The sequence below is a fragment of the Cephus cinctus genome, unplaced genomic scaffold (genome assembly GCF_000341935.2).
Source record: "Cephus cinctus unplaced genomic scaffold, Ccin1 Ccin1_scaffold1362, whole genome shotgun sequence".
Taxonomy (NCBI): domain Eukaryota; kingdom Metazoa; phylum Arthropoda; class Insecta; order Hymenoptera; family Cephidae; genus Cephus; species Cephus cinctus.
This window is the reverse complement of record NW_014333769.1, coordinates 97,741-110,277: the sequence shown is the minus strand read 5'-3', so window position 1 is coordinate 110,277 and position 12,537 is coordinate 97,741. Positions and strand designations below refer to the sequence as shown.

The window sequence follows — 12,537 nt, the reverse complement described above, 5'->3', positions numbered from 1 at the left end:
GTAATTTTCTAAAAGTTTTTTCAAAAATTCTACTCCAAAGCTAACGCACGTGACAGAAGGATTTGCAAACTGACAAAAGTACCGTGACACTGATAAAGCGTGTCACGAGCAGGGATTATCACGGAATTCTAACACAGATAACGATCGTCGATCCGATATCGCACATACAGTATATAAGGTGTAACGTATCACGTGCCGGCTCAGTCTCGAGACTTCGCCATCAAAGCAAGTACCAAGCAGTACTTAAACTCCGTGTGTAATCCATCGAGTACATAGCAAAGGTGATATTCTGAGTAATAATTAAATTTTGATTTTGAAGAGTAAAAGCGCTGTGATCCGTAGACTATATAAAAAAAAAAAATTCAAAGTAGACACTTCGACATCAAAAATTATTTTTAAAAACTAGATCTAGCATTGCCTGCATATTTTTTCGAAACAGTATCCACCTTTTGAAGAAATGTGAGAATAAAAAAAAAAAGTGTTAAAAAACACGTGACTTAGCCAACGAATGATAACTGTGCAAAGATACGAAGGAATGATCGACGATCGATAGGATCTTTATGGTTCCGATGATCGAGTATTTAATGTTGGATCGTTTGAATTGCAGTTATTCGGCCAATCGTAAATATGTCAACGAGCAAAGCACGCGCGTTGCAAAACGGACGCAGGGACAAATTGAGGCGCGTCGTCGGCCGTAAAATTGCGCGGCCTACGCCAGGAATCGAGTGCTGTAAAATTTCCTGCAGAGCTGGTGAGTACCACTCTGTATACGGTTTTACATGGTACCGTGTCCTTGTTTTACAACGCGAGTCAGAAGAGGATAGAAATTGAAATTCCATCGATGTAAAGTGTTTACGAGAAGTGATTAATTGTATGTTAAAAGAAAAAAAAAAAAAAAAAAAAATAGGCGGACAGCATGAGTCACCCTGTGCGATTATTGGCTTTGCGTCAATATTGACGATACGCGAACCCACGTCGTAAGGTCGCGTCTAATAGACGCTAATTCGAAACGTTATCGCTTAGCATGATTCGACTAATTTAAAGTAATTAGGATAACGATGGGATTCGATCGAAATTATTACACTTTGTTCCTTATCATGCAGGACTTCGTTCCTCGAAAGCCAACAAGAGGGCAGCAGAGAGTAACAAGAAGGAGATAAAGGAGTTGGTTCTACACGATGGTACTATGTCCCACATAATAATTAAGCAATTACTTGATATTGGTAAAGAAAAAAAAAAAAAAAATTCTTAAATTACAATTATTTTTACAGAATCGCCAAAAGGTCAATCACCCGTGGATCTAGCACCGACTGACATGGCACGTAACGAACAATTTCCCCCATTAAAAATGACTGGTCATTGGACACCTCTTGGTCGTGCTTATTTGTACAATACTGGTAACACCGGTACGTTACGTAACCGTCAAATATATATATATGTGTATACTAAAGTGCCTTAAATTGTTTGATCACTCCTAATCGCGTGTTACGTAACATCTCGAATTACAGCCGAGGTCAGGCTGAGCTTAGACAGACCGCCTGGAATTATATCCGGCGGACCTCTGAAGGACGAATACGAATTTCTGCAGCTGCACTTTCATTGGGGCAACAGCAATTGTCACGGAGCTGAACACTCGATTAATGGGAAATTGTGCGTAATAATATTTTGTTGTTTCACGAGCGTAACCGCTAAAGTGACGACTCATCGCGGGAAAATAATAATATTTGCCACTGTTGTTGCAGGTTCTCAATGGAGGCTCACGCGGTTCACTTCAACAAGAAGTACGCGTCGTTCGACGAATGCCTGGAGAAGCCCGACGGTATCGTAGTAGTGGGATATTTCATGCAGGTAGTTGGGGACGACACGCGAACCGAGGATCATCCAAAATTTGCGAAAATTACAGACCACCTTCCGGACGTGGAGGAACCAAACAGCAAAGCAGAATTGGATCATGGTGGGTACCCAAATTGATATTGCATAATTGAATTAAAAAATTTTAATAATTAAAAAAATTTTGCAAATTTTAGATGCCCTCGTGTGGATGAAGCAAGGACGCTGTCTTTGCAGTGGATATTACACGTATCATGGATCACTTACGACACCACCCTACAAGGAATGCGTCACCTGGATTCTATTTCCGGATCCCATAAGGATCACCAGGAGGCAGGCAAATGCGTTCCGTAGTCTCAAGTCACATTCTGGCGATTGCATAACAGCCAACTTCAGACCGGTCCAATGCCTGAATGGACGCACTGTATTCTTTGGCAGTTAATAATTTGGGAAGTTGAATTTCAATGCGAACATTATTAATGTTTATTTGGCTCTAGTCAACATCCACTTCCGTTATCACATTCTACCAAGTAGAGAGCACCGATCTTCTATACTGTGTATAAACGATTGATTATTTATCTATTTAATTACATATACCCTTACTGTTAGTTAAAAATGTTGTTTACCATGTTCTTTACCTTCGCAAAAACAATCTAACGATGGGTATCCTAACCTGAATCTCCTACATTTAGAATTTTGACAGAAGAGAATACAAAAAAATTTTAAATCCCATCAACGTTCACTGCATGTACAATAGAAAAATTTCAGTTAAAAAATGTCTCTTGAAAAAGTGCCTAAACGAAATAACAAAAAATCAAGTGAGCAACGACCGATAATTATTTTATTCAAACTGATTAATTATCCAGATTGATTCAAATTTCACAATCGTCATTGACGCACTGTCATGTATCATCTACGCGACTATGGCATTATCAAGAATTATTATATGGAAACGATAATTAGATTCTACATATTTAATATTGATGATAACATGAGATTTACGCGATGACACGTTTTGATTGATGATTTGCGTTATTTATCTAGAAGAAAACGAAAATACACCTCTTTCCACCTCGTCGTCCGGCACACCAAAATGGAGACAGTCGCCGATCGACTTAAATAGTATTAATACATGGACAAAAAAGTATTCCCCATTATTACTTAACGGCTATTGGCTAAACGAAGGTATAGCTACCCTTACAAATACTGGACGAACAGGTAATAATAAATGTGAGCATGTACAGTCTAAAAAGCGAACAGAGAAATGTCTTGTTCCTCTTTGAAATCAAGTCAAGATCGAATTAGAAGACAGGAAGCTGCCACTCATGACGGGTGGCCCATTGAAAGATCAAGACTACCAATTCATGAATATACAATTTCGTTGGGGTGCAGAGAACTGCTGTGGGGCCGAACATTCAATTGACAATCATTGGTATCATAATTGAAATTTGTGAAGTTACAACTTTTTTCTTCATTTACAAAAATCTACAATCTTTACAGGTATTCCATGGAGGTTCAAATACTTCATTGGAATACTCAATACGGTTCAATTGAAAAGTGTTACGATAAGTCAGACGGAATGGCCATTCTCTCATATCTAATACAAGTACGAGTAATAACTATTTCATATCCCAGGATGCATAATAATCCGCCGTGCCCAAATAATAACGAATTATCTGTCAAAAATCCTCATGGGTCTGTATCCAATGTCGTAATAACTTCAGGTCGTCGGTTGTCCCGGAATACCAGACAATCCAATGTTTGCGAAAATAACTCAGCATCTGCCAAGAATCAAGAAGATGGGAAGCAGCGTCAACATCGGACCTGGTAATTAAAAAAAAAATATACACAATGATAATTATCTAGGTAATTAAAGTTTTAACAATTTTTGAATCAATATTTGTTTGCGTTCGCACTATATACTCACCTATAATATATACTGTAATTATCAGGCCAAAGGTAAGGGGGTCAACGGTTGTTATACAATGCCATATAATTCGATCGATCAGTAGCTTTATAACTCCAGGCTTTATAAGCTACCCTTAACGTAAGGGTAGAAATGTAGGTCAGTCTGGTCCAAGTTACAAACGTTTGTCGCTTTATTAGATTGTTTACGGTGGATGATGGAGGCATGTTCAGAACCTGGTTATTATACTTACTTGGGTTCTTTAACGACACCACCTTATCACGAATGTGTCGTTTGGATCGTTATACCAAGACCGATTAAAATATCTGCACGACAGGCACGTTATTCGATCATTTCATTATTTTCCTAGTAACTTACTCAGCTTGACCTCTTATTGTGCAGATCGATGCCTTTCGAAATATTTATGATAAAAAATGGGAGCCTATCGTGAGAAATTACAGGTGTCAACAAAACCTTCGTAGGAGACGAGTGTTGTATGCCAGCAATAGTGCTGTTGCTTAAAAAACAAATTTATGAAATAATCAACTGTTTTCCAATTCTAATAAATATCCAAGAACGTTCTAATGTTTCAAATGAATAAAAGAATAAAAATGATGTCAATCATATATCAGGACATTATGGACATATAATTTAATAAATTATCACAATTTTTTGACTAACATATAATTTTAATAAAAAAACGAAGGTAAATAGGTGACGAGATAACGACACAGGATAACGTAATGAGTAAGTCTGTAGCTTGTTATGAATTATAATGACCTCTCTAACTGAAAGGCGTAATGTCAGTGACTCATGGAAACTCTAATGCATAATTCATTAATGTCTTTTACATCAATTTTTAAGATCTTCCGAAATATGGACAATCGCCAATCGATTTAGATAACAGCATTGTACATGCTGTGAAATACCCACCGTTAATTTTGAATGGATATTGGCTTAACGAGGGAGAAGCCACATTAACAAATAATGGGACAACTGGTTCGAAGACTCTAACAATAATACATTACAAGCTTGGAGATATTCTTTGATTAACTATTATTTATTATCAAAATATGTTTTAGCAATGGTCACGCTAAGTGGTGACAGGATTCCGTCGACGATAACCGGTGGTCCACTGTTTAATGAGGAATATGAATTACATAATGCACATTTTCATTGGGGCAAGGAAAATTGTAACGGGGCTGAGCATACGATCAATGGCACTTGGTAGGGAATTCTTTGTGAAAACTTCAAAGCACCACACATCAGTTAATCCGGTACTACATTATACATATAAAAAAGCAGGTTTTCCATGGAAGCACATTGTTTACATTGGAATCGAAAGTATTTGACTTTTGAAGATGCTGAAAAGCATAAAGATGGTCTTGTAAAGCTTGGGTATTTCTTTTTGGTACGCATCATCATTTATAATATTAGAATTTTTCGAATTATATTTGTTTTAGGTTAACGGGAACAATGAATGGGATAATCCTATGCTTCAGAAAATCACAGATAATTTAATGTATATTGTGGAAGCGAATAGCGAAGTGAAAATACCAGCCAGTAAATGAAAAATGTTTTAGTAGAAAAAATATAAGGATTTTGGTAATACCTAGGATTATTTATAGATTCTTTGTGTTGGGTACGGGAGGCTTTGCACAGTCCAGGATATTATGTTTACTATGGCTCTAGAACAACGTGGCCATTCAAGGAGGGCATAATATGGATAATTTTTCCAATCATCTTATCGGTCTCAGCTAATCAAGTAAGGTTTCATTTTAGATAAGCTTCATGTATTAATTTATGTTATTGTTTACTTCAACAATTTTGTTATTAATAGATGGATGCTTTTCGGAAACTCAAGAATGGAGAGGGTAAATGCATATTATCAAATTGCAGATGCATACAGTTACTAAGAGGACGGAAAATATTTTGGGCTTTAAATTCAATGTAAACGTAAACTTAACTAATTTAATAAAAAATGGAACTATATGAAAGTAGCATTGCAAACTATTTTTTATAATCACAATAGATATTTACAAAATGTCTTATTTATATTACAATTACAATATACTGTATCTGTATTTTTCTATTAATTTCTTAGTAACAACGATTTACTTAAAAATATTGAGAATGTTTTATCAATGCGTCTACTTTTTGTTTAAACAGTTCACTTTGAATTGGTTCATTTAATTGGCAAAGTGGGTTTTTTACCACATACTCCAAATAAACCTGCAATCGATAATTTCTTGGCATGTCATACAGTGCTTCAGCATGTACGATGTTAACATTCAAATTCTAAACAAAGTTACTTACCTGGCTATACAGTTGTTGAAGTAGACCTCTTATATTTTGGGCACCATTGTCAGTGTTAAGGACAAACTTTAATCCAGATGGTGTTTCCAAGTAATGTAGCGTATACTTGCTTGTTTTATAATATAGAAATCCCTCTTTTGGATCCAACGGTGAAATTTTGCTCACAAACGATTTGATTGAAAACAGCATTCCATACATCAACTTGGCCTCCTAATATACAAAAAAAAGAAATACAAAGGTAAGTAAAAATGTGCCTTTGTCTCACACTGTTCACCTTACAAATATAAAAAATGTTCACTGAGCCTAATAATTCTAAAGTAATTATTTTATGGTTGATATTCTCATTTCATAGTTAAACTTGACATTTTGATGGTTAGAAATGTTGAGTGAAACGTTAACTCAAATATCTTGTGTGTATTTTTCTGTCACTCACCTCTTCCATCGTGATTCCTGATTTGTTGAGTCTATTCCACTCCGAATAGTATAATAACGTGCCATTCCTCGAAAATATGTACAAATTGTGAATCGTCATATCAAACTGGTGACAGTTCCCAACGTTCCAATGGTATCTTGGTATATTTTAGACCCGCACGACACTACATTTAAAGCGGCATTTATGTGTTCTACGCTCACATCACTTTACCGTATAAAGATACAATCCCACATCACAAACAACACTTCAAAACACTAACTTCCGACACTTTTAATAATAACGAAACTGACACTTGGCTATTATAAAATGAACAAAATAAGGAGGGTACTGATCATGTTGCATTTTAACCGTTGACTTAAACGGTTTAATATTTTGAACACATAATAATTATCGTCGATAAGTTACCGACCAACGTTAACAAAAAAAACTTGACACTCACAATTCAACATGGAACGAGAATTCAATAACGAAATCGAATTGCAATTAATTACAAAAGTAACGTAGTAAATTATTATCAAAATGGTCAAAACAAAGCCACTGAATTCCACGCAAATTCTCCATAGTCTCCCAACCATCTATCAACCCTCTCATGAAGATATATTTGAATTTACGTCCACTACAAACAAACAGACCGAACCCAGGATGTTATTTCATCCTGGTTATCGAGTTTCCTATACACCGTAGCGTAAATGTCAACTGAATAGTCAAACTTACATTATTCCAAAGCACGGTTTAACGGTCGACCGCAAAATGGCGTTTTCCATGCAGCGTCGTCCTCCGCTGCAAGTTTAGGTATGCTCGTCACGCCTGATGGAGCTATTTGTTATATGCGAATATACGACCCTCCCTACGTATGCCAGATAATCGGAAGAAGCTCGATTTATTGCATGATCGAAATCCAAGGTGGCGCCGCGAGGCGGTACGAAAATCTAATGTCTTTTCCTACCGCGACATTAAATTCTCATACATAACTGGGCGTGTCAGCTATGAACTTTCTTGATTAGAGAAGCGCACAAAACTTTTAATTATCTGTTTCCAATATTGTAGCCACCCGCTTTGAAGAGTCACTCATAAAAAAACAAGATAAACACGAAGCATCGTAACCGTATCTCGTACTCGCTTCGCTGTTCGTGCTACTCGAACTCGATGTAGATCCCGTTTAAACGAAGCGACAAAGTAAACTAAAAAAAAAAAATAATAATTCGAATCAAATAGATAAAAAAAACCGTAAAACAGAAAAGTACGAAACTAGGTACCAGTAAGTAAATGCAAAAATTACAAACTGCTCGTGCTGTCTCCAAGGAGTATTTAGCATTAACTTTTGAGTTTGCTTGACTCTTTCTGCTTCTCGAAAAAAAAAGCAGAAAGAAAGCCAGAGAAAAATATAAAAGCATAGCCATAAAAAAGGAAGGATAGCCGAGAACTCCGTCCACGTTAATTGGTAGAGCAAACCGCCCCGAGCTCGAACATTCGTTTCGTTTCGGCTTAATCACGCTTCACCAATCACTGACAATGTGCTACCGACGAAAACAAAACGCGTTCCAGAGATAATGGTATGAGGTAAGCTTGTACAGGAGCTACCCCCCACATATAGAACACGTGCATATGTACCTGTATACGGTGAAGTGTAATCGGTTAACGATTTCTTCATATATTTCACAACAGGCCCATCCCTCGCTATCGTTGATTGATCGATTGCACGTTAGAGGCCAGCAGTAGCGTCCTTATCGTAATTTTACGCAAACATTTTCCAAGATTTATGTTCGACGTTGGGATTTGTTTGGGCGATACCGTTATACGTTCTCTGGATGGACAGGTGTATGTATACTTATCGTTATTCCATATACCACAGAAGCATCACCTGGGACTATGACAGATGCCATAAGATTTTACATGGCTCTACATAAAAACGAAAGGGACACCTTTAGTACGATGATACAAGGTAACATTATACATCACACGTAATTAACTATAGTGATAAATAAAAAAAGAAGTATATAATATAGACAAGAAAATATAATACGATGATTTATGTATACTATTTTTTTATAGCAATAAAATATAATAGTTACAAAAAAAAAATACAGTTTTATTATATAACACTTTAATATGAAAAATATCACAAAAATATATATAACAATTCATAACAACGAGTACACCCAGCGTAGTTCCCTGGATAATAAATTTCATTATAACCGTTATCAAATATTCAAATATCATAAAGTCATCAAGCCTCCTATCCACCTAAGTGGATATTGTGATTGAATTGACGCATGCGACAGCATTTAAAAATTCACATCTCGCGATGACCTGGTTTTACCCATGATCGACTAACGTATCCGACAATTTTAGAGAATAGTTAGAAATTCTAATCTTATCACGCTAATCGTCGTTCGTCTTATCGCAAGAAAAGAAATTCACGTGTATCACTAAAACGATCGTGTCCCCTATTCACATATATACATATTACAGTAAGACAATGCGTAATCCAAGTAAATTATTCGCATGCTCGTTCCACAAGGAAGCGTGACGTCAGGACGCAACGTAATCTACGAATCTCCCCTGACGATAACATCGAAAGGTGAAAATATGATTTATTGATTCGATTCAAACTAAACTCAAAAGAGGCTGGAATTTCCTTTTTCTCACCACCTTTAGAAAACTTCAACCCCCAATCTGTACCATATATATATATCTATATATCTACGATTCGTATATATATTGTATATCTACTAAAATATGCTTACATAATATATTTCATTAATAAAATCTTATACTGTATATATATATATATATATATATATATATATATATATATATATATATATATATATATATATACATCTACACACTAGTGTCTGATTATACCCCACGAGTCTCCTTTAAATTTACAAAAGCTACGGATCTATACCTTCAGATCCAGTGGTTGAGAACCGACTGGCTAAATCGTCCCTTATTTCCCTCAAATCTCCATAGTGAATTCGCAGTGCTTTCCTATTCAAATGATACGCTTCGTTAACGATTCAGGTGTACGTACCCACGTGAATGATACTAACCTATAATATATATACGACTAACGCGCATATTGAAACAGACAGATGGACAATACTGTACACAGCCTGAGAATAATTCCCTGGATGACTGTACATATCCCTTTGATGACAGTCAGTGCTCCTTAGTCGCTTGACATTCTGACGCTGAATATTGTACAGCACAGTACACACTTGGTTAAAGGGAATAGGTAATCGTTGAAGGATCTTAAGTGCGTTTTAAGCAGCTGAGTAAAATAAGGGTATCGCGTTAATAAAGCCAGCCGAGTATTTCGACACGGTGGCCTCGCGAGAACAAGGAGCGTAATAAGCGGGTTTCATCGACGTACATTATGATTTATAGACTTTAATATGGCCAGGTTTACCGCGCGGGGAACCTCGCCGGGCAAATATTTTTCTAGTCTGTCCTCGCTTTGTTTTGCTTGAATATTCATCCCGTTATCAGTGCACGTGTACGATTATGAATATGAGTATAGAAAATGATGTCAGACAGGTCTGACAATCGAAAAAAGAAAAATCATTATCGTATCCTCAATGGGCGAAGATATTCAAAACGAGATTTACGATATAATCCTCGTATTTGCTGAATCCAGGATAAAATTTGTATCTGGGAAGCTGTCTGCGTGAATCCGGTGTATCAGACTTCGTAAAGCTTCGATCCGCAGAAGGTATAGAGATATATAGATACAGTATAGATAACTAAGCAGAGACATAGATTGATAGGTATTCCCGTGTATACACGCCATACAGTGTGTTTCATTATTCGGGGATGTACGTGTATATGAAATGATAAGACCGATAACTGATTTATGTGGCGTGAATGGGATAAGTGTATTCGAATCGAATAACTGTATTTGGTAAGTGAGTTAATCAGTCTCAGTCCTGTCAATAAAGCTTTTCTTTCCTACCCAGTGTCCCGAACGCATTCCTTAAGGACTCTGGTCACTCCCTTTAACGGACTCTCAGCTTCCCCTCGCGAGCAGTTCGATACGTCCTGCCTTGGCTGAATAAACGTAAAGGTTAGCCGAGGGACAACGTGGCGTAGTCGTTGAAACGTATTTGAGTTTAATACACGTTGGCTCTTTGTGAAATATTAAAATTACGATTTCAATTCCTCGTACGCGCGTCTTGACATACATGGACTAATTGCCTTGCGAGTAAGAAGGAATAATTTAGTGGAACGTTAGTGCGCTATGTTTACACGATAGTAAATGTTCGTAGAGACAAGTCAAACGGCAAAAGGAAAGGTTAACGAAGAATTATTAGGAAATAATGAGACGTGCAATTAACAATTGGTCGTGCAATTAGTAATAAAGAAAAAAGAGCAGACGGTAGCAGAAAGCAAGGGAATGAAGAAAAAAAAAAGGTAATAGGGTAGATAGGTAAGCGAATATACTGAAGGTGGAAAAATAAAAAAAAGAGAGAGAGAGAGAGAGAGAGAATCGTCGGTGCAGGCAAGTTTCATTCGACTCAACGAGCATTTATCACCATGTAAAGCTGGGGGTATAAAGTTTTTGATGAAAAAAAAAAAAAAAAAAAAAAAAAAAAAAAAAAAAAAAAAAAAAAAAAAAAAAAAAAAAAAAAAAAAAAAAAAAAAAAGAAAAAAAAAGGTAGCAAAGGTGGAAAATGTGGGAAGAAAGAGAGAGTGAGAAAGGGGGAACGTTGAAAAAAGAAACATCCCTCCTGGTAACCTCGACAACTTTTTGGTCGGGTATCCGCAATGGTTACCGTCTATGTGGAATTGCCGTATCTATAGCGGCCATGTTGAATCCAAATCTTATCGATGCATTCAAAGAAGTCGACCAACCTACATTTCGAGATGCACGAGATTCACGTCAGCGTAACTTCTCGGAAACGTTGAATTTAATTCACGAGCATCGATTTCGGCATCCGGGATCCTGGGCTCTGGACCGCTGGCATTCGTTTTCAGCATCCGGAATGCTCCTTCCTTTTCTTTTTTTTTTTTTTCTTTTTCTTCCGTTTATACACCAAGGGTGAACCACTTTTCTCATAAATTGCATTTACCCCACGGTTCATCGTAGTTCATCATGGGTTCATCGTGTTTCTGCGACTATCGATTATTTATTCGGAACGATGGACGCACGATTGGGAGCCTCGTTCACGAGTGTCATATTTATACATGGAAAAGGGAGTCGACTGCTAAACATTTCGTAAATTAGCCCAATCGTCTCCAAATCGTAGTATGAAAATGAGCTGAATGCTTTTCCATTAGGATTGACGTTTAGAACGTATTACAGGCGTATAACCCTTTTCCAATGTATTACACGTTGAAAGGATCCTTTATCGTATAGCCCCCATATCCGTCTATCCATCCAATCATACTGTCCATATGTATATATATAGTTTGTCATCCTTATTAATTTCTCGAATTTTCCCGAAAAGTCCAAAAATTCAATTCCATTTGGAGAATCGTCAAATCTGTTATTTTTTATCTGCTCTCCGAAATCTGTCCAGACGAAACTTCCACGAGGGCAAGAATACCAGTTGCAAAAGACACAAATCTAATCTGAGATACTTTCGCTAAGGAGTGTACGATGTATACAGATATACAATGGTACGTATATGCATAAATGCGAGCACTCACGTGCCGTGCAGTACATGCCTATATACACCGCACATATATATATTTGCTTTTACGTTCTGCCGAGAGAAAATCGTATTATCCGACTTTCCCATATTTATCGAGCAACATTTTTGTCCAGAGATACCCACTACCTACGCTCTGGCTTACGGGTACCTAAAGTGAATTCTCACGGCCGGATTGAATTGTTTCTTGCATTATATATTCCAATGGCATATCCTTATACAGCCACGAACAAGTGCTATACGGTTTATAGTAGAGTATAAAAGTAATATCAGTAATCGATCATGTCACTGTCCTCTTGCAATTGCTAAGATTAGTAAGCCGTGAGCAGGTACGATATCGAGTGAAAATTCGAATCTTTCAGCTGATAATAAGAAAAAAAAAAAAAAAAAGACAG

The 12,537-nt window shown here is 36.8% G+C and overlaps 4 protein-coding genes across 5 annotated transcripts; 3 read left to right on the top strand and 1 right to left on the bottom strand.

The window, feature by feature from the left end:
- The first annotated feature begins 134 nt into the window (after positions 1-134).
- On the top strand, positions 135-2,446 carry LOC107273079 (carbonic anhydrase 2). The gene is made up of 7 exons (XM_015750891.2): positions 135-281; positions 608-751; positions 1,104-1,181; positions 1,272-1,406; positions 1,509-1,650; positions 1,743-1,954; positions 2,028-2,446. The coding sequence occupies exons 2-7, from the start codon at positions 628-630 to the stop codon at positions 2,270-2,272; spliced, it is 936 nt and encodes a 311-aa protein (XP_015606377.1). The 5' UTR covers positions 135-281; positions 608-627; the 3' UTR covers positions 2,273-2,446.
- Positions 2,447-2,513: 67 nt separating this feature from the next.
- Positions 2,514-4,272, top strand: LOC107273082 (carbonic anhydrase 2). The gene is made up of 7 exons (XM_025090374.1): positions 2,514-2,648; positions 2,875-3,048; positions 3,121-3,262; positions 3,331-3,436; positions 3,555-3,657; positions 3,937-4,073; positions 4,139-4,272. Exons 1-7 carry the CDS (start codon positions 2,606-2,608, stop codon positions 4,256-4,258), a joined length of 825 nt encoding a protein of 274 aa, XP_024946142.1. The 5' UTR covers positions 2,514-2,605; the 3' UTR covers positions 4,259-4,272.
- On the bottom strand, positions 4,113-6,878 carry LOC107273084 (trafficking protein particle complex subunit 1). 2 transcript variants are annotated; one of them, XM_025090375.1, is made up of 3 exons: positions 6,486-6,878; positions 6,053-6,262; positions 4,113-4,178 (listed from the first exon to the last, which is right to left on the bottom strand). In XM_025090375.1, exons 1-3 carry the CDS (start codon positions 6,582-6,584, stop codon positions 4,128-4,130), a joined length of 360 nt encoding a protein of 119 aa, XP_024946143.1. In that variant the 5' UTR covers positions 6,585-6,878; the 3' UTR covers positions 4,113-4,127. The 2 variants fall into 2 exon arrangements, with proteins under 2 accessions (XP_024946143.1, XP_015606384.1); XM_015750898.2 differs by lacking the exon at positions 4,113-4,178 and adding an exon at positions 5,583-5,968 and having other exon boundaries at positions 6,486-6,863.
- LOC107273081 (carbonic anhydrase) lies at positions 4,323-5,725 on the top strand. Its single transcript, XM_015750894.2, has 7 exons — positions 4,323-4,483; positions 4,601-4,735; positions 4,819-4,963; positions 5,042-5,147; positions 5,200-5,299; positions 5,365-5,501; positions 5,577-5,725. Exons 1-7 carry the CDS (start codon positions 4,480-4,482, stop codon positions 5,688-5,690), a joined length of 741 nt encoding a protein of 246 aa, XP_015606380.1. The 5' UTR covers positions 4,323-4,479; the 3' UTR covers positions 5,691-5,725.
- Positions 6,879-12,537: the final 5,659 nt, after the last annotated feature.